At 41.5% G+C, this 19,789-nt stretch overlaps 3 protein-coding genes and 2 non-coding genes across 7 annotated transcripts in view; all 5 read right to left on the reverse strand.

Annotated features, from left to right (window-relative positions):
- Positions 1–85: 85 nt before the first annotated feature.
- LOC125020641 lies at positions 86–215 on the reverse strand. The gene has a single exon (XR_007114241.1). It is a non-coding gene; the product is annotated as a small nucleolar RNA SNORA35 (small nucleolar RNA).
- A 52-nt stretch (positions 216–267) lies between these two features.
- On the reverse strand, positions 268–2,268 carry rps27.1 (ribosomal protein S27). The gene is made up of 4 exons (XM_047604948.1): positions 2,207–2,268; positions 1,498–1,606; positions 1,297–1,407; positions 268–489 (listed from the first exon to the last, which is right to left on the reverse strand). The coding sequence occupies exons 1-4, from the start codon at positions 2,210–2,212 to the stop codon at positions 461–463; spliced, it is 255 nt and encodes an 84-aa protein (XP_047460904.1). The 5' UTR covers positions 2,213–2,268; the 3' UTR covers positions 268–460.
- On the reverse strand, positions 672–801 carry LOC125020640. The gene has a single exon (XR_007114240.1). It is a non-coding gene; the product is annotated as a small nucleolar RNA SNORA35 (small nucleolar RNA).
- A 1,113-nt stretch (positions 2,269–3,381) lies between the features above and the next one.
- Positions 3,382–8,036, reverse strand: lrrc71 (leucine rich repeat containing 71). The gene is made up of 16 exons (XM_047604407.1): positions 7,849–8,036; positions 7,451–7,483; positions 7,230–7,364; positions 6,850–6,954; positions 6,598–6,673; positions 6,410–6,484; positions 6,199–6,267; positions 5,937–6,096; positions 5,778–5,861; positions 5,563–5,637; positions 5,316–5,423; positions 5,175–5,238; positions 5,006–5,079; positions 4,691–4,799; positions 4,231–4,322; positions 3,382–3,946 (listed from the first exon to the last, which is right to left on the reverse strand). The coding sequence occupies exons 1-16, from the start codon at positions 7,910–7,912 to the stop codon at positions 3,860–3,862; spliced, it is 1,410 nt and encodes a 469-aa protein (XP_047460363.1). The 5' UTR covers positions 7,913–8,036; the 3' UTR covers positions 3,382–3,859.
- A 306-nt stretch (positions 8,037–8,342) lies between these two features.
- Positions 8,343–19,789, reverse strand: part of ash1l (ash1 (absent, small, or homeotic)-like (Drosophila)) — a 29,204-nt gene continuing 17,757 nt past the window's right edge. For 2 of the 3 annotated variants that reach the window (XM_047604403.1, XM_047604404.1), the window contains exons 15-27: positions 19,211–19,278; positions 18,791–18,957; positions 18,539–18,691; positions 18,355–18,409; positions 17,851–17,983; positions 15,603–15,926; positions 15,134–15,220; positions 14,948–15,038; positions 14,273–14,411; positions 13,988–14,160; positions 13,530–13,696; positions 12,151–12,637; positions 8,343–10,866 (exon numbers count right to left, since the gene is read on the reverse strand). In XM_047604403.1, the coding sequence (XP_047460359.1) occupies positions 10,775–10,866; positions 12,151–12,637; positions 13,530–13,696; positions 13,988–14,160; positions 14,273–14,411; positions 14,948–15,038; positions 15,134–15,220; positions 15,603–15,926; positions 17,851–17,983; positions 18,355–18,409; positions 18,539–18,691; positions 18,791–18,957; positions 19,211–19,278 (2,136 nt within the window). In that variant the 3' untranslated portion in view covers positions 8,343–10,774. The remainder of the gene's footprint in view (positions 10,867–12,150; positions 12,638–13,529; positions 13,697–13,987; positions 14,161–14,272; positions 14,412–14,947; positions 15,039–15,133; positions 15,221–15,602; positions 15,927–17,850; positions 17,984–18,354; positions 18,410–18,538; positions 18,692–18,790; positions 18,958–19,210; positions 19,279–19,789) is intronic. The other variant, XM_047604406.1, reaches the window with a different exon arrangement.

Raw genomic sequence — 19,789 nt, forward strand, 5'->3', positions numbered from 1 at the left:
ATCATCATTTTCCATAATTTCCTGTGACTGACGGGATGGAAATCACCTACACTGAACAACCATCAGCAGCCAACCTGTGCTATGTGTTTGTTCTCAGCCTTCGAAAGGGGGGATCCAGTGGTCTAGCTCAACCCTTCTGCAAACTGAGGTTGATCTGGCACTGGAATGAGATTGGAAGACCACGAAAGAGGAAGTCCAGTCACTTAGCAGTGCGTCCAACGACTTAAAAAGTGACGTTGCTTTGAGTAACCACGCACAAACCTTTCCTTTAGCCAAAACAATATTTTATTTAGAGAGACAGGGTTGGAGGGTGGAGTTACAGCAACATCCGATCTGTCGACGTGAAACAGGAATCAATCTACTGTCCAGTCGGTCTTCGGGTCTCGTTCCAGATAGCGTAGAAGACGCTGATATCAACCGGTCCATCCCCTCCTCTCCCGTTCAGCTCCGGGGAGAACAGCTAGTGCTGCTTCCTCCTGAATGAGCACCCTGCAAGAGGAGACAATGCTGGTCAGTCGGTCCGCTGCTGACAAAAGAGAGGCCTTACAGTACGGAAATACTGCAGGCGGTGCATGTGTCTATTGTGCTGCTGATACGAGAGTCATCGCTTTCCGTCGCTGTGACCGATGAGGTCCGCATCCCTGACACTAACTAAGCAACCTGCGCTACGCATTTGTTCTCAGCCTTCGAAAGGGGGGAGCCAGTGGTCTAGCTCAACCCTTCTGCAAACCGAGGTTGATCTGGCACTGGAATGAGATTGGAAGACCACGAAAGAGGAAATCCAGTCACTTGGCAGTGCGGCCAGCGTATCGTTTACTAAAGATGGTGTCGTAAGGGTCATTTTGACACAACTAGAATCAACCCTTCTCTAATAACATGCTATAAAGATGCTTAGCTGATCATTTCAGACCGACAAAGCTCTAGCATCTAGAAGTTGCTTCGTTAATTATATTTGTCTGGTTTTTTGAGAAGTTGCATTTTAAAACCTAATCAAATGATCACAAATAATTATAGCAGTAAAAATAAGAAAAGTACAAAAATATTAAAGATGTTTTAGTGGTAAAAGGAAAGGTATACATTAGGGAACAAAAAAATTCATTCAATAGTTCCCAATCTCAGTTTGGCTGAGACGCATCTCACACAATTCCTACCATAATTCTAGTGTAGTTATCTAACAAACGCATGAAATAGATTTGATCGTTCTCAGAAAGACACACTTTGTGCTAAAGGGCTGCAAACTGCATTCAAGGACAATTTATCTCTGTGTGTTGTGTGTGTGAACAGCTGAATACTGACCCTCTGTGAGGCGGGCTTTGCCTCCAGTGGGCTGACAGAGGACTGTCGAACAGCCCACACACAGCACAACCGTCTGCGCGTGGCTGAACACCGTCGTGATCTTGTAGCATCCTGGAACACAAACACAAATGCACCACATTTAAGAATCCCGAGCTGAGGTGAATAAACTGTTGAAGCAGAGACCAGAGCACTGATACGTACCTGGACATTTCACATCCATAAAGTAAGAGTTGGGGCTCTGAACTAGACGCTTCTTCTTGTGCCTCCTCTTCTCCTCCTCAGGGGATGGGTGCAACAAGTCTTTTGCGAGCTGCATTTGGGGGGAAAAGGGTGAGATAAAAGAAAGATGTTGGTGAGCTAATCAGTTATAAAGATTACTATTGACTTACCAAACATAACACTGAGTACATGAACTATTAGATTATAGTCACTTATGACATTATTTAGACTAAACTACACTAGCTTTTGTTTTGTTCGGATTTGGGGCTGTTACGTTTCTTAAGGCTTCTCGGCTGGCCTACATTAGTTGGATTAGATAACACAAGGTGCGCATTTTCCTCCAACGTGGCCGATTCATTAAAACGTTGTGATTTAGCGATAAAGCAATAAGACGGCGACACAAACACAGATAAAACAGTTAATCTTTGGTTTTCGGGGTTATAGGATCCTCCGTGGAGCTGGCTCCATGTTTGCGCTGTGCGCGCAGCCATCTTGTCTCACAATGCGCTCGCAACGCGCTCTCAAGTGAACAATTATTGTAGTAAAACTGGGGTCAAACCCCGACGAAACCGTCTAAAACCTGAATCAGTCGAATCGCTAATGTCTTATGTACGTGCTAAGCCGTGCGGGGACTGTCCAACACTTGGTTAATAGTCAAAATATCATTTGCTAAGGGCCAGAGGATACTCACTGGCATGTTGGCGAGGAAATAGCCGCTGCCGAAAAGGAGGCATTACCGGAAGCGAGGGACTGATATCGGTGGCTCGTTTGAGCACGAGTCGGAAGTGACGTTTATGGCGGCCATCTTGGTGAGGTCAGTCCTTTTTTTTATTTTTATTTTTAATTATTATTATTCGACAAATAAACATACGTGCAACAACTATCTCATTAAAGTATTACAATACAAAAACAAATACTCCGAACCCAGGTCAGTCCTAGTTTATGTAGTCAATGGTTAAAACGAGTCTTTCTTCTTCTTTGATTTTTAATGGTAGTAAGCAAACCATCTTAAAGGCGTTCTACCGCCACCAACTGGACTGAAGGGCAGAACACAAGATTAAGCCTAAAAAGAAAAGAACTACTGCATTTTATCCAAATTTGACTAAATCTGTGTACATCATGTGCCACAGCTTATTTAACCATTATGTCTGCTTGCACTGACATGAGTAGGGACCCAAAGGGAGTAAGTAAATAAATCATTTCTTTACATGCTAATGTGAAATATTTCTATCTGTTCTGACTGATGGTCTTCCAGATTTGATGCTCGCAGGTGCAGATAAGCTGTCAGATACCATAAGAGTGTTACATTATTGCTAAAAGTGGTCGAAACAGGTACAAGATCAGAAAACCTTTTCTTTATGAATATTCCTTTATCTGAAATATAAACTACACTTATATGTCCTGTACACAGATCTTTGGAGCCAACTGTTCAAATGAAGACTGATAATTACTGTATTTTGAACTATGTAGCATGTAGGATCTGAGATGTCCTTTAGTTCATGCTGTATAGTGAAATCTATATGTGGCATGTGGAAAACCAGGGAGGGATGGGTGAAATTGATATTGACTGAAGCCTATATTTTTTGCTTTCACATCAGCATCCCATCCAAAACTCGTAACGTTTGACTCATCATGCTCCCAGCCGTCATTTAAGACGTTCTTTGTTGGGTGTGAATCATTATGACCCTTCAGATTAGTCCAGTGTGCCAGCATAAACTTCACTCTTCCAATCCAGAGAGGTGTCCATCAAGGTTAAAGCTTATTAATGTTTCCATAGTGAACTGAATATACATATGTTTATTTACAGTATATCTGGGTCTTAAAACACTTACTAGATACATCAAAAATCACAACACAAATATTTATTTTTTTGGAAAGAATTAATGCTTAATAATGTTGTTTGTTTGGTAAAAAAAAACATACAAAAAAAACACAAAGGTAAAAAATAAATAAAAATAAAAAGTACATTCAGATTCTTATATTTCCTGTTTACACAATACAATCTTTAAAAGTGTAAATTTATACACTGAGTAGCCTGAGGAACTGACACATTCAATGAAAAACATAATGAAGAAGGAGCGATTCAAATGTTCTGTCATATTATATATTCACATTCCCATATAAGCACGTAAATCGTAATAAAGAGTTATTGGTAACTGTAATTTAGGCAGTGTGTTGAAGCTTAAGCTGCATGTGAGAACTAAATTACATGGATATGTCATTTTTGTCCATCTTGTTTTAAAAAATTTTTTTAAAAAAATGAACAAAACAATAACTCCTATTGCTATAAAACAGAGGACATTGGAACTTGAATTGTGCCTCCTCTCCCTTCGTCTCTGTACGTTCATTGCTGCTTTTTAAGTAGATCTCTTTGCTCCATCAGTTTCTGTATCATCACGTAACTCTCACATTCTGGTGGGATGCGGTTTCTCTGCGGTAGAAAGATCAGAAATCAAGACACTAACCAGTGACTGTAAACATCACAGACTTTATTAAATATTTGTTTGTTGATGGTAAATCACAAACAAAACAAAGTACAAGGCGGAACATAATAAACTTGAGATGAATGAAAATGACAGTGCCACACAAAACTATTTTAATTGGAAAAGTTTAAAATCTACTTATTACCAAGGAATGATGGACAAAAGTATGAATAAAAGTGCAGGTTAACGTTAATTGTCTCCACATACAAACACAGCATCAGCTGAGTCCTACCTGCAGATAGAGTCGTGGCAGTATTTTTCTATCATGCTGCATCTCCAGTGATGCCAGGATCAGAGGTAATGACTTCTCTGTGATCCTGTTTCCTACACAAACAAACATGCAACACAGCCACTTAGTTCTTTAACAAAAAAAAAAAACAAACAAACAAAAAAACAGGATTTCTTTTGCAAGCAGTCTTGGGAAAATCACTTTTAATGGTTAGCCAACTTAAGCAAAATAATGATTAATAATTCAATTAACCGAGTGTGACCTATACACAAAATGAAACAAAATAAAATGGATGAATCTATGACAAAATTATGAATTTGTGAACTAAGACCCAAAAACAACATCTATGCTGTAGGAAACCTTTCCGCAATAAATGTTGTGTGATTAAAAATATTTCCACTGTCACATTTAACTGTAGCTGTGATTTGGTTTTCAACCAGAGATGTAAACTATTGTTGCTGACCTGCCAAACAGAGAGAGATGAGAGTCGTGTTCCCGGGAATAAAGAGCTGTCCGTCTCTGTAATTCACCACCTCATCCAGTAGGGGGTGCACGTTCTCCACCAACTCGGGCTGCACACAGAGAAGGAAACAAAATGTGTTCAAATCAGATTCATCAAGAACATTTTTATTGCATAAAACTGTGTTAAATCAAGTGTTTTTAGCTCTGTATTTGATTTGTTTTGAAGAAAAAAATAAGATTATTAAATTACATCCTGTACTGTGAGCATTTACATCCATAATGAATGGTATTGATGCAGAAAACATATTTCTGGTACCTCCTGTTCAGGTGGTTCTACCTCTTTGCCTCCAGGCTTTCCATCTTTACTCTGAGATCCCTTTTTATCGGAAGCTGGGAGAGATTTAAAAAGACAGCAATGAAGAGGACAAAACCCCTGCTGTCAGAGGACAAGAGAACAAGTGTTAATCTGTGGCAGAAGCCATTACGGTTCTTGCTGATCTTCTGGTTTTCTTTGTCAGCAGCTGCTTTCTTGTCTTTTTTGGACACTTCCTGTAATTTAACAGACGCCTTTAAGCTCTTGCAGATCCACCTTTTGCTGTCACACCATGACACTATTAGCCTGTTACCCTTTTTTTGGTAGGGACTTCATTCTCCTCTCTGCTGACACTGAGTGATGAGCTGCTGAGCACCGAACCAGACTGTTCAGCAGATGATTCTTCAGCCCTAAAAGCAGACTGAAAAACACAGCAAACAGTCAAGTTAAATATGTAGCAACATATCAAGTGAGAGTAATGTTGGTTTGTGCATTTTCTACCGTGCCCACTGATTTTAAGTGTGAGGGGTAGTTTTAAGGTAAACTGGGTATTAACTTACAGACTGCCCTCTTTCCAGCAGGAGCTTCCTCCTCTCAACTATTTCTTCATGAGTTAGAGCAAACTCACAAAGTATCTGAAAATGGAAGCAGCGCGCAGTGGACACATATTACATTACATAATATAACGCAATGAGCAGAATATGATTTACAGAAACTCAAGCACTAATTTTAACACCATTATCTGCCAGTTAAAACCTTTGGTGAAAAGGGATACCCCGGCCAGATGAGCAGCTCCTGAGTCTCCAATATGGTTGTTGGTCAACGCGAGAAAACGCAAAGTACGATTGAACCGTAGACCCTGAGAGGCGAAACATGGAGAAGGAATCATGTGAGGAACATATAGGGGGAGATGCATATATAGAGACAGTTTTACCTGTGCAATGTACTTAGCTCCTGCATCACCAATTGAATTGAATGCCAGGTTGAGTGACGTAAGGTTCTTGTTAGCGGACCGGGTTGTTGACAGGGCCAAACCAATGAGACGAGCGCCTTCGTCTCCAATCCGATTATTTCGAAGGGACAACTGAGTGAGACTAGAGCAAAGAAACACCTCAGAAGAGTGTTTGTGTGCGAATGGTTCTTTGAAGATGTTCTGTACAACACATGCCATGTGTAGGTGAAGGTGAAGGACTCACACACTGTCCTCAGAGAGAAGAAGGTGGTGGCTCCGCTCTGGAAGGGTGTTGCCCTCCAGTGTCACAATTCTGAGATAATACAAAGTATTGTTCAGTCAAATTTAGAGTGAATTTGTCAGTTTTAATCATCTCAATTTTACATTTCTCATCTCCCACCCAGTCACTGCAAAACAATGATCCCCTGGTTTGAATGACAGTCACATCTACTCACCTGAGGCTGGAGCACAGAGATACTGTGCTCATGAGGGAGATCACCATTTGATCTGTCAGTCCCGCCTGCCAAAACCTGCAACACAGACGACAAGATTACACCAACAAACAAGAACAAAGCAGTGACAGCTCTAACCATGTTCTCTGTCACAAGAGTGCACGGCCTCTGTCCGGCAGCTCATTACTCACAGAATCCTCCGTAGCAATTTCATGGAAGGAAGCATCTTCATCAGCACTCGGAAAAGCTGCTCATTCAATTTCCACCCTGTGTTTTCATTACAAACTTGATTAGGTTCTTGCCAAACATTTGGAAGACACTGTATTTTTTCTGTCTCTGCAATTTTATTAAACCATGGCACAAGTATAAAAAACTGTGTTAATTGCCAACTTAACTACCAATCAAATAGATATGGTTGTGAAGTTTTCCCTGTAGTGTCTTACCAGAAACCCTCAATGTGTTGGCAGTGAGGGGGTCTTCCTTATACAGCTCAACGTGTAGACAAGGCTTATCCCAAAAAGGTTCAGTGTTTTCCTCTGGCTTGTTGTCTTTTGGAGGTAAAACTAGAATAATTAAAACTGAACAAAGCTGAGATAATAAAAGAGCAATAACAATATATTTACTTTTTCGTCATAATCATCAGTAATGTGCCACTGTTCCAATATTCTTTGAGTCACAGTTTCAAATTGAAAAGTGTCTTTATGACATAAGGCAACAAAAGGCAAGACAACAAAATAGTATAGCAGAAACATCAGTTAATCTCCAATTAATTTAACTGGAAAATACTGCCTGTCATTACAGACCCAGAGCAGCTTTTAATTACCAGTGCCTCCTCCTTTAGTACCAGAGCTAGACGAGGCTGTGATCTGAGACTTTGCAGCTGGAATATACTTCATGTCCAGGAGAGAACAAAGCCGAGGGAAGTCGATCTCCACATTTCCACAGCACTGATATTCATCTGTAGGACACATGGGATTCAGGCACTGACCGTACAAATTGTTAGCACATCCAAACTGAGGACAACAACTAGATCATTTTACTTACCGAAGGTCTGTACAGGCAATGTTGGACTCAGCCCTGGAGAATAACAGGAGAGCAGATGTATGAAAAGTGCGGGGGGAAAAAATCCAGTCTTCCAGTCTAATGCTGGTTAGGTTATGTCTCTGAAACTTCATCCAGTGTAAACAAGTTCACCTCAACTCATGGTTAAGATACATGCACTGGCTTAAGCTGACTTTATTCCACAGGATGATACTGCCGGTTAAAATGAAATTATTTGACTTGGTTGTTGTAGAATAATGTATTTCCATATATGATAAAGTAGTGAGTATTATTATAACGTTACATTTTAATCCTGAATTTAGTATTACTCAGAAACGGCGGTTGGTGCTAGCCAGCGTTTAATTCTGAACTGCTTTTATGAAAAAACTCATCAAGCTAACCTTCATTTTTAGAGGCGTCATCCTGGGTGTTTGCTCTCTTTGCTTCTCTCCTCTCCTTAGACATGGTTGTGTCTCAGTTAGGCAGCTAAATAATTAAATATAGGGCAAAAGTTACCACAAGTGTAAGTCAACGTCGAGCGCTCAGTTCACCGAAGCGCCTGACCGTTTGGGTTACTATGGTAACCAACTCTCTTCTCAGCCTGCGGGTTCTCGCGATACTTCCCCTGCCCTGGGCCTATTTTGAAATTATCAGTAATGAAGATTTTATTGTTTATTTCTTTGGTAGCAAGTGAAATTTAAATATGGTCGACGGTGTAATAGTAATGTGAATGTCTACATTCATAGGTGTATTTCGTTTAAGATTGAAACAGCTAAATGCAGTAGTATCGCGAGAGTTTGATCCGATATTAAATCTAATTTTCACCGACAAACTACATGTTTTCACTCATGTGAAGTGCATTAAGAGTTTTCAAAGCAGGACACCATCAAGTATATTCACAATAATGTAGTGCTTTTTATTAAAAAAAAAAAAACAAACAAAAAACAAACAAAACAAAAACAAATATAAAACAAAAAGTAAAAACCAACAGCATTTTTTTTCCATGACTTAAGAATCATAATTACAAACTTTCAACGAGTGGAAGAAGGTTTTTTTTTTTTTGACAAACTGTACACATCACAAAATGTCCGCCAGTCTGCCATTTACAATGCTTGCATCTTATTTTGTGATTGTCTAAAAATAACTAAACGAATCACACAAAACACACAAATACAAGTACAAGCATCATACAATGACCGCTATCACAAAACGGAACCGCTTCCTATTTGAAAGAAAAACAAAAAAATAATAACATGATATTGGGCTGACAGATGTTTCTTTTGTGTCTGTCACCGTTTAAAAATATCATTAACATTTTTATGTTGGTTTGTTTTTTTAGTGTTCAACACTTTGCAGCAAAAAACAAGGAGTACATTTCTCCTCAAAAAGTAATATTATTAACAATATTCAGCGACAAAGGTGTCGTTGCTGAGTCACTGTCATGTCCAAATGCCTTCTGTGTCCATTTTTGACATTCTTCTCGCTCATGCAGTACATAGATGAATTTTTATTTATAGGCAACGAAAACTCAGCTTAAGTTTTTATGTCATCAGGACAGTTACGGTGAGATATTCTGGACATTAAAAAAATCATTTTCCTCCAAGCTTAAGTGTCTTCATTATAGTAATACAAACGGAAGAAATTATAATATTATAATAATAATAATAATCATAATACATTTAGGGCTGAGTCCTGTACAGTACAATAATAAACAAAATCCATTTTTCAAGATATTGCTTTTAGAGACACTCCTCAATGTAAAGTGTGTATATTTACATAACTTGGCACTGTTGGCCTTCAGCTTCCTGTTCCCTCTCTCCCTCCATCAGTGTCTCATTCTCACCACGTCTCTGTCAGTTTACCACACTGGGACATTGCAGACGGTCCCCTTTTAGCAGAGGCATTTTTTTGAGGGGGGGGCGGGGCGGGGGGAGAAATCTCATCAAATATCACAATTTCTTTTTTTTTTTTTTTTTAAAACATTCTCCATGGCAACCAGGAACATAGTCAGAAGACAAAAAAAAGGATCTTGAATCCCTCCCATTCCCAATATACAGTTACACCTCCCCACCCGTCACAGAATATAAGAAAATATGACCATCACGATACATTTCATGTTAAGTATTGTTTTTCCATAGTTTTCTTAAAACTGTTAATTGCCATCGAGCCCTTAAATTTTTTGTCAGTTTTTTTTTTTTAAAAAGGTACATTTTTTCATGAAATCTGGCAGAGTACAGACACGCACACACTCGCACGCAAGGCAGTCGGAGCACGGCTGTGTAAGGCGTTACAGTTGGAGCCGGTGTCCCCCGTCCCTGCCTGATTTAGTTAAGCTGGTGAATCATGTTACTTCAAAAACCAGGGGCGAAGCTGACTGCCTCACGTGAAAGTAAAAAATAATAACAAAATCCTTTTGACTGACAAAAAAGCGCACACTCAACCTTCCCCTCCCTCCCTTTCCTCTCCTCTAAAAACACCACAGGCCTCTTCTGTTCCTAAATGAGTTTACTACAGTATAACAGGAAAAAGATAATAGACTTTTTAAACTCGCTTTTTTTTTCTTTTTTTTTTCGTCAAACTGCATCATCCAATACTGAGAGTGTTAGTGTGTTTTATTATAGATACATTACACAGAGCTTCACAATAGCCATGGTACCAAAAGTGCAGTTCACCACCCTAGTTCTCTCTTTCTCAAGAGCAGCATCTGAGCACACTGCTCATCTTAACTTTTCTCCTATGACATTTTCCCCCCACGGTCCCGGCGCAGATCTCCTCCCATCCGTTTCATTTTTTATTTTTTTTTCCATTGCAGCTAGGTCCCACTAGGGGGAACAATTCTCCAGCATTCACATCCCCACTGACTGAAACAAGCCCTCCCTCCCCCTCTATCCATCCTTATTCAGTACCACTTGTTTCATTTCTGATGCTAGCTAGTGGAATTCATCGACCCATGTTTGTAATGTTCAATGCATTTAAGTGCATGGGTTTTTCTCCTATATTCTTTTTTTTCTTTTATCTCTTTTAAACATGTTTTGCATGATACTACTTAAATAAGCCAGAAGTCTGCGTCAGCTTTCTTTGTGCTCCTTGAGAACCCTTGAAAAGCTGAAATTGCCATGGAGTCAGCGCTTCCAAACCCCCTCCACCCTCTCAGAGTTGAGATGACAGTCTTGGAAGAGGTAAACTGGAAGAGGCCCCCAGGGATGCATTGTGGTCCTTAATGGCAGGATAACCAACAATGCTCATTTCCCTTCTTGCTGTCTCTCCGTTTTCTGCCCTTTGCTCACTATGGTGAAAGGCAGTGTGCTTGACAGGCACGTAGAAACGTCATTTTCTGCCAACGAAATCACCGAATCCGAGTGTCCGCCGCCGTAGCCGCCGCCCTGCACCTTCCTCAAGGAGATAAGTGACATCTATGGCTACAGAGAGAGACAGGAGGGGAATTAGCAGCTTACACACAAACACATAAGACATATTGTGTCAAAGAATCAGCAGAGGTGATGTGTATTTTATCATACGGATGTATTTTGCTTTTAAATGCTTTTGTCAGGTGTGTTAAGACATTGAATTCTCTCCTTACACATGTCCTTCCGTTGTTTATCATCAAACATTTCCTGCGGCTGCTTTAAGCATGAAGACAGGTCATGTTGGTGCGTGTGGAAGGACTCAGTAAGACACAGCTGAAGGGTAAAGACTGGGAAACCTCTATGTTTATGTTACTGCCAGCAAACTCGACGAGAGAAAACCAATGTATTAGTGTCACCGCCTTCTGCGTGCGTTCACTGATCCACATATGTATATTTTTCTCCCGGCAACAGACACAGGACGTATTCACAGGAAGGCCTGTGCTACTGGAGACGCTGTGTACCCGTGCAGCCCATACATCGCCCTGGAAAATGCCTGTGGTCTACCTCTGTTAAATATTTTTTTACTTCAGTAACTGTTTATGTTTTGGTTAAATCGAGACTTGTAACATTTATTATCATTGTGCCATTTTTATCATGTAAATAGAGGTAGAACAAGCAGTACCGGCTCCAAATATCGGCTCAGAAAAATCAGCAGCACGCATCAGCGATGGTACATGGCTGAAAGAAATCGGTATCGGCCCTAAAAAAATCCATATCGTTCGATCTCCACTCCCTAACCCATTTTATCCCGTCACAAAGAAAACAATGCTCTACTTTCTGGTTTGAGATCGACTCCAAACAAAAGGTTTAATCTAACATGACAATGTGAAGATTTTTTTTTTTTTTTTATAATGACTTTTAGACACGAGCTTTACAGCACAAAGGAAGAAGCTGCTGACTTTATACTAGAAACACAGACGCTGCTTGACTGATATATTAATGGTCTTTAACCAAAATAAAATGTCACCTGAAACATGCTTTAAAAATTGAGATTATCCATTAAGGGCTTTACTAGATTAAGGTAATATTATCTAGATACAACAACAACCAATTGCTCTCAAACTTGATTTCTGAAAGAACACACAAGTATGGGCGAACTTCAGCTACCAGTCCTAGCTAGCGCATACTTAAAGTGGCATATAATAGGTTAATTATTTATTTATTAGGCAGAGTGTTAAAGTATTAAGTTAAATTTTTATTATTCCAGACCCTATTGATGGAGAAATCATAAGCAGTGAATATTTTGACATGTTTAAATGATGTGCAACAGCAACCCTCATTCATCTGTTGACCTACCCCCCTGCTTTGTTCCCGGTCCCTCACCGTTCTTGCTGGGTGTTCTGTGCAGCAGATCCAGCAGAATCTTATTGAGTCGTTCCCTCTGAGCCTCCCTCCTGCCCAGCGCCGGGTGGTGAAGAGGTGATGAAGCAGAGGACGACGGCAGCTCGAGCATCTCTCCTATCCTCTCAGTGGACGCTTCCTCCAGCTCCTTGCGTTCCTCGGTCTCCTGTCCTTCCTCCTCTTCCTCCTCCTCCTCCTCCTCCTCATCCCCCTCTCTTTCGCGCTCCGCTCTTCTGGACTTGGCCGAAAGCAGTTCCGAATCCTCCGTAGCCACGTCCATGTCGTCCTCCACTCCCCTCCCGTCTTCCGCCTCGGGGGGAAAGTCCTCACCGCGGTCGCAGGAGGAGCCGTCATCCTCGCAGCCTCCGGATTCTTTGGGTCGTTCGCTTTTCCAGGCCGACCGGCCGCCGTTCCTCTTGTAGTTGTCGGGAACATAATGAGGCTGCAAGAGTCAGACCCGGATCAAACAGTGTTAGCGCCGTTTCATGCAGCTCGCTAAGGTTTCAGATAGTTGAAGGTTTGCAAATGTGAGCTGTATTGTTTCATCCATCTCAATGTCTCAAAGTGTTAAATACTAAGCACACAAGAGGAAACTTTTGTTTTTATTTGCTTTAAACATTACAATCATCTCTGTATTTTTAAATAAAACCATCACCAAATTTCAACTGTTTTATTTATTTATTTTTTAATCTAATAACAATTAAATGCAGTTAATTTTCAGTGCTGCAGTAACTGCAGAAAGCAAGCAGTCATGCTGCTGTTAAAACGACTGCCCCTAGACGGGGCGTAACACTGTCTTAAATAATTTAACCCTGAGGAGGACTCTAATACGCCTTGTAGTCAGAATTGCCCCAAAAAAATCCCCAAACAAACAAGTACAAATAGAAAGAAGATGTACAGCTTCAAAGTCCTGGCAGATGGTTTACTGGCAAGTTTACTGTCGAGGTGAGTGAACTGAGCAGCTATACTGGGGAAAAAATGGGAATAATTTCCATTAACGCATGTTAACTGTGGGAATCAGGCATTTAGCCGTGAGTGAATTTTTTTAATCCACCGCCCTAAAAATAAACTTGCCAACACAAGTGACAAGATTACAAAGCGGCTACTTTGATGTGGTTTCCTGTGGGTAACATTACACCTCCACCTGAGATTGAGGCTGGCTATACAGCCATACAGGCTGTCTATACACTGTGAGGGAGATGAGACGGAGAGACAAAATACGCCCTGGCCTGTAATATTACCTCCACTCTTAAAATATCTTTCAGCGTTTATAAATCGGTAACGGATCCCACCCCGGCCGCCCCCAAATGTCAGGACCCCCGAATCACTCTCACCGAGAAGTCTCTTTTGGGTGTGAGTCGCTTGGGGAAGTGGTTGAAGGCGTATGGCTTGGTGCAGACTGGGTAGCGGTTCCGATGGATCTTGTAGAAGAGGTGGGCCGACTTGTCCAAGCGGTAATCACAAATGTACACATCCTGCTCTTTCACACCCTTCGGCCGTCCTGCAGGAAAAATGTATTGAGTATTAGAAAAGGAATTGCTGTAATTAAGTCACATTAGAAGAGCAAGCGCTTGTTTATTTGATGTGGTGCATGTTGGTTGAAGCTTGTCTGAGTTCAGAAACGCCCATAATTGCAATATTAACCTTCATCTTTGAGCATTGTCCTTCTTCATGTACACAGAACATTTGCCCCAAAGAAATTGAGCAATTCAAATTATATTAAATGAAATCCAGGTGGATTTAGAGACTGAAATCAACATGTGAATGTAAAATTGTGTGTTTATCATCTCACCCTTGCAGTAAGTGTAGAGATCGAGGACACAGCATGTTCCCACCACCGCCTCTAGGGGGATGATCTCATAGAGCGGCATGCGGAACAACTCATTCTGGTAAAAACGGCGCGATGGAGAGTGGTGCGTCTCATGAGGACGGAAGTAGTGATGTCCAAAGGCAAACCGCTCACCCCTTTGGAGATTAAGTGGAAACATAAAGGCCGTTAAATCAAACAATCAAGGAATTCATTAGTCCTGCCAGCGTGCGACGACAGAGCATCATGGCGCTTGTGTGATAATCTTACTTTTCATTCTTCCATATTTTCTCAATCCGGAAGATGTCAAGTTTGTCTCGGTTGACGTGAGACAAGAGCCGGTAAGACTGCCTGACGGGCTGTCCTTCAGGTGTGCGTCTGCTGTCTCTCATCAGGTACACACAGTCGCCTGCACAAAAACCACACACTTTCAGGTCAGTAATGCACGGTAGCAAAAATTAAACAGCTAAGTTACCTGAGTCTAATGTTAAATACTGAATATTCAGTTAAATATTCAATCAACATCCAAAGTATTCAAAGACAATAAGACCACATTAGTAGGTGACCTGTTTGTTATTAATGAGCACTAAAAATCGATTTAAAAAGATATAATTTACTGAAATCTCTTTGACTTAATTTTTAAAAACAGCTCAAAGAATCAAAGATTCTGTTTCCGCCTGATTTACAGTATCACGCCCGTTTCATTTCTGACCGAGCCCAGCATCTCTGATAGGCGTAGTCGGGGTGTGGTCGTAAGTGTGCCCTGTTCCCCTTACAACCACATCAACAGTCATGTCAAGCTGTCCCAGAGTACTCCGCACATCACTGCAGCAGCTAAAACTACTCAAGGTCAGCGAAGACAAAACACTCAAGGGCTGTTAAATTGCTCTTAAGGTCCAGGAGCTGGAGCACAAGTGAGCACATGATTGCCGGTTCGTGTTGTACCTTGGTGCAGCAGCAGGTCATCTCTAAGGAGACAGATGTAGTAAATAGAGCCAGTCTGGGCGTAGCCGGGCTGGGGTAACATGGGCACTTCCTGTCATGACAACAACATACAAGTGAGATTAGAAGAGGGCGAAGATACACTAATAACATCTGTATTCAGTTATTTATTTGACGGTGTAGGCGTACCCTGTCCACTGGCCGAGGGTCACACTGCTCACACAGGTAGTGCTCCACCTCAGTCTCCAACCGCATACAGTCAAAGTGCTGCCACACCTATTGCGACAAAAGCGATTGTTAGGTGACTTGAATAAAAACAATTACATTTGAGAGTGAGCGCTCCACGGTATAAATCTGCGCTGATGAGTCACAACCGTGGTTGTTTTCTGAACGTTAACCTCCATTAATATGTTATCCTCCTTGTTTACTCTGTCTAAAAATAACAGCGCATGAAACACAAAGGACTGCCGGCACACTCTAATTGGAAAATCTCCATGACAAAGTAGATAGGTGAAGTCTCAAGAGGAACGCACACAATTATACAGGTGTAACCTATCAGCCGGTGAAAGGAAGTAATGGAAAATGCACTTCTTTCTTTGCCGGGCACAGTAAAAGGCTGTCACCAACAACTTTTTTCCAATTACTGTTATTCCATTACCATGCACTTTTCACACTGGATCATCAGGCCTTCGTCCTTGTACATTCCACAGATGCAACGGATGACGTCGTCGTCCTTGTCGTGAGACCCCGGCCCTCCTCCTCCTGCTCCTCCTCCTCCTCCTCCTCCTCCTCCTCCTCCTCCTCCTCCTCCGTGGTGGTGGTGGCCGTGGTCGCGCTCCAGCGAATCAGAGCTGTCCGCTTCGCTCGCAGTCTCGCCCACAATCTCATCAATCTGGACAGCAGCTTCATGACGGGCGCTGAAGTAGGCTTTCCGCAGCCGACACACGTCCCTGCCTACCGATGACTTCTTTCCGTAATATTTCTAGAGGAAAGAAAAAAGACGGACGTTTTTTTTTTTTGTTTTTTTTTTTAGGAAATCATTTAAGCGTCACTGATTTCTTCTGACACACAGCACAGGGACTACAAGACCTCCCAAATGGCATAATATAAGTCAGAAGAGTACACATTTGACCCCAGAAGTTCACACTCAGTCATTCAGTCACCCAGACTTTGAATAGATGTGCCTGTAGGGCAATTTCCTGCAGGACAAAGGTCATTGACACAGAAAGCTGCATTCAAAACTGCCATCATTTAGAAGACAAGGCTGCACCCAACAGCTCAATAATCCACATTCCACTCGTGCTTCTTTCAGTCCACCAGAATGGGCCTTGGGGGGAAAGGGTAATTCTAATTTATACATCCACTTCAAACTTCTCAGACTGGAAGAGTAAGCTACCCTGAGAGCTTTCAAGTGGCACTTGTTTAAACTGCTAAGCTATACAGATGTAAATCAAAAGGCCTGCAACGTGTGTGCAGAGCATCAGCAGTCGTGAAGTTATGTCTCATTTGGGAGGTGTTGGTTAGTTAGACAGGAAGAGAGGAAAGCAGCGACTGAGTGGGAGGAAGAATGTGTTGGAGCAGCGCAGTAACGGCTTAAATGAGCATTTTAATTACGCTTTCTGATATTGATTGAGCTCCGGGATCACACTCGAGAGACTCGCAAGTGTTATTCTTATCAGTGACGAAAACAGGATGTTGCAACAGCCTCAGCCTTCCTGCAATTTGAGTTTCATATGATTGTTGATGATAAAAACGTCTTGTTTGCAATTAAATATTTTAAAATTTGGCTAATTACAATGATGTTGGCACAAATGAGTTCAGGGCCAGATTTATTTCTAGTGGTTGTGGGTTTATCATTCACTGCAGCTAACTGGAGAAAGCTCCTGGAGCTGCAGGAACTTCAGTTTTTCAGTGACTTAAAAGTTAACAAATGTAGCTGTGAATCCACCTATATCCTGGGAGAACGTCCCTGCTAGCCTGGAGCTTTCTGAACTTCCCCCGCCCACAACATTTTTGTGGGGGAAAGTTGGTCTGGAGTCGCTCCTTTGGGAACAGATTATGCCTTGGGAAAAATCTCTCAGCAAATCAAACCATTTTGGAACAAAAGTAACAGCAACATTTATGCAAGTCTTGCTGTATGCTGTGGAGTTATTTCACAAACAGGACTGTCCAGTTGCAGGCAGAAATACATGTTTTTCTCTCTGTTCTGGTTGAGGCCGCAATGAAATTCAAAGGGCGTGTTACCAGACTTGTACGCTGATAAGGATCGAATCTATCTACAGATTCTCTGTCCCTGCTGCTGGAGTAGCAATTTCGAAACGTTGAGTAACGTTTGCAAGGCTTAATGTAAAGCTGCAGTAAGAATGTGAACCTCATGCATAGATCCAGCAAGAGAAGAGGCCAGAGAGTTGTTTATCAGCATTGAAAGTAACTGAGTTAAGTAACTGTGGACGAGGTGAATATGAGAACAAAGTCAGTTACTTTGAATAATTTAACACTAAAAATGTAACACTCAACAGGCAAGACGATCATCAGCTGCAACAAATAGACCGGAGTGACGCCATGACACACACACAACACCAGTCTATGTTGTGTTTAAAGTTAGATTGTAACGTCTGACACCCTTTTTTTAATCCTTTCGGGACTGATTTGTCTTTGTGGTTCTACAGATATGGTCAAAATGCTCATGGGAAAGCACAAAGAGATTTTTAGTTAGTTATTAATTTCCTGAGTTTAGTTCCTCCAGTAGAATAGTTCCTTTTCTCAACCTGAGAAGAGCTATAATCGTTCCATTAAAAAAAACAAAAAAATTAAACAAACAGCAATCTGTGATGCTAAATTAGAAATGTGAGTTTACAGTCACAGATGTTCTCATTTTATGACGCAAACTATCACGAAGTGCCTACCTCAGCATTGCGAAACACTTTGAGCATGTCTGTGTCAAACGCTTCAACAGTTTTATAATGGCCGGTGAGGATTTGCTTCTCGATGGTGCTCAGATCCAGAGGGTCAGGCACCTTCTCATAGTACTGGCTGTTCCTGTTGGCACACAAATACGGTGGGATTAGTTTCTCACAATCTGGTCTGTCAAAATTAAAAAAAAATAAATCTAAACTCATTACATCTGATTGCAGCTAAATCGATGTTAAAGCCACGAGTTTACGTGGGTGCCAAATCTGTGACTTAGACAGCTTTAGTACGGCGCAGTTGAAGAAGAATAATGAGCTGTTATTGTTTTGACTGTGACTGATTACTATCAATACTGGACTAGAATCAACACACAGGCTGTCACGGCTCAAATGTGCAGCGAGATAAAACTGTTACACTATGTGGGTGCTGTACACCGACACTTCAGAGAACTGGAAAACAGTCAAACATTATGAAGTCGACATGCGGGTTTGAAATCTTACCTTTTCCTGGATGGGAGATTCACAAGTGGAGCAGCGAGAGTCTGGCCAGCGGAGTCTAAGGTAAAAAATAAATGAATCATAATTTTTTAAATAATACGGCCTTTTCATTTGTGAATGTGTGTTGTAGGGACCAAGTCAGCTGTTGCCAACACACATGTGCATTTGTCTCGACTTGGACACGAACCTTTGTAGCTGGTGATCATGTCACAGATCTCCTTGAAGATGTGTGCGAGGCGAGCAGTGCGTGTGACTTCTGTGTTTTCCTCAGCAGCAGCGAGTCTCCGTGTGCGAACCGACCGCGACGTCTGCAGAGCTGAGAACTGCGTCAGGAACACATCTGGGAACAGGGAGGGAGATCACACATTCAGAAAATGATACCTAAGCTAACACTCTTAAGCTGTACTTCCTCTTCCAGTGGTCAAACTCGCACGCTCACCTGACTTGATGTTGCCGTCGTCACGGATGACTCCTCCCCAGCGCGTATAAATGGAGAGGCTGCCCGCGTCCCGCTCTCTCTCACCCTCTCTCTTCTGCATCTCCTGTTTCTCCCTCATCTTCTCCCAGTTCCTCAGGAGGAACACTCGGTGCTTCAGCACAAAGTTTCTGGTGATTGAGGGAGAGACGAGCGGGAGTGTGAAGAAAGTATGTCAGCGTGCCAAAGATAAACTGGATGGAAGTCGTGGCTTTAAATGAAAAAATGCCTTAAGATCGGCTGCTCGTCAGATTCACATCTGAGCAGGGAAATTCAGAGGATTCATTCGTACAAGGTTTAGAGGAATCACGATCATGCGTATTGTTCTCGTATATATCTGTTGTTGCACTGATGTAAAGCTTGTTTGTCAATCTGTGTGTTTACCTCTCTCTGTTGGACATGGGCTTCATGAGATGAGGGTAAAACTTGTTGCTGTCACTTGACTCTTCCTCCTGAAGTTAAAGAAATTTGCATTAAAGCATAACTTAATTTTTAATGAATAACACACCTGAACTATTATCTTAAAAGGAGGATACATGTTTTTTTTTTTAATCAATCTCAATCTGAGCTTTTGAAATGATATTAAAAATGCAAACTTTATGTAAAACATAATATTATGGAAACTTCAGGTGACAGGACTTAACTAACCCTAACTGAAATGTACAGCCTTTGAGGTTTTCTGAGTTATTTTTTTTTTAGAAACCTTGTGGCCCACTGACAGTACCTCTGAGACACAGAAACATTGGTGTCCTACATATTTCCTGCACCTGATATTTAACAAGACAGTGCCAGACTTGGACACATCTTTCGCTGACCGGGAAATAAACACCAGGAGAGAGCTTTCACTCATAGGAAATTTAAAACTCGGTAGGAAAACATGAACGTAAAACCTCGAGAGCAAAGTGTCAAAGTCCATTTCTTCCGAATTTCGCCATGAAATGTTGCTTTTCTCTAACAAAAGCA

The sequence above is a fragment of the Mugil cephalus genome, chromosome 14 (genome assembly GCF_022458985.1).
Source record: "Mugil cephalus isolate CIBA_MC_2020 chromosome 14, CIBA_Mcephalus_1.1, whole genome shotgun sequence".
Lineage (NCBI taxonomy): Eukaryota > Metazoa > Chordata > Actinopteri > Mugiliformes > Mugilidae > Mugil > Mugil cephalus.

Excerpts from the sequence above, each read along its gene's own strand:
- rps27.1 (XM_047604948.1), bottom strand. Across the intron at positions 1,408-1,497 it reads TATGGATGTGAAATGTCCAG|GATGCTACAAGATCACGACG; the intron begins GTACGTATCAGT and ends TTTGTGTTCCAG. Across the intron at positions 490-1,296 it reads CAAAGCCCGCCTCACAGAGG|GGTGCTCATTCAGGAGGAAG; the intron begins GTCAGTATTCAG and ends CTCCTCTTGCAG.
- lrrc71 (XM_047604407.1), bottom strand. The coding sequence starts at position 7,912 with ATGTCTAAGGAGAGGAGAGAAGCAAAGAGAGCAAACACCCAGGATGAC. Across the intron at positions 7,365-7,450 it reads ATTGCCTGTACAGACCTTCG|ATGAATATCAGTGCTGTGGA; the intron begins GTAAGTAAAATG and ends TGTGTCCTACAG. Across the intron at positions 4,800-5,005 it reads TAGAACCACCTGAACAGGAG|CCCGAGTTGGTGGAGAACGT; the intron begins GTACCAGAAATA and ends CTCTGTGTGCAG.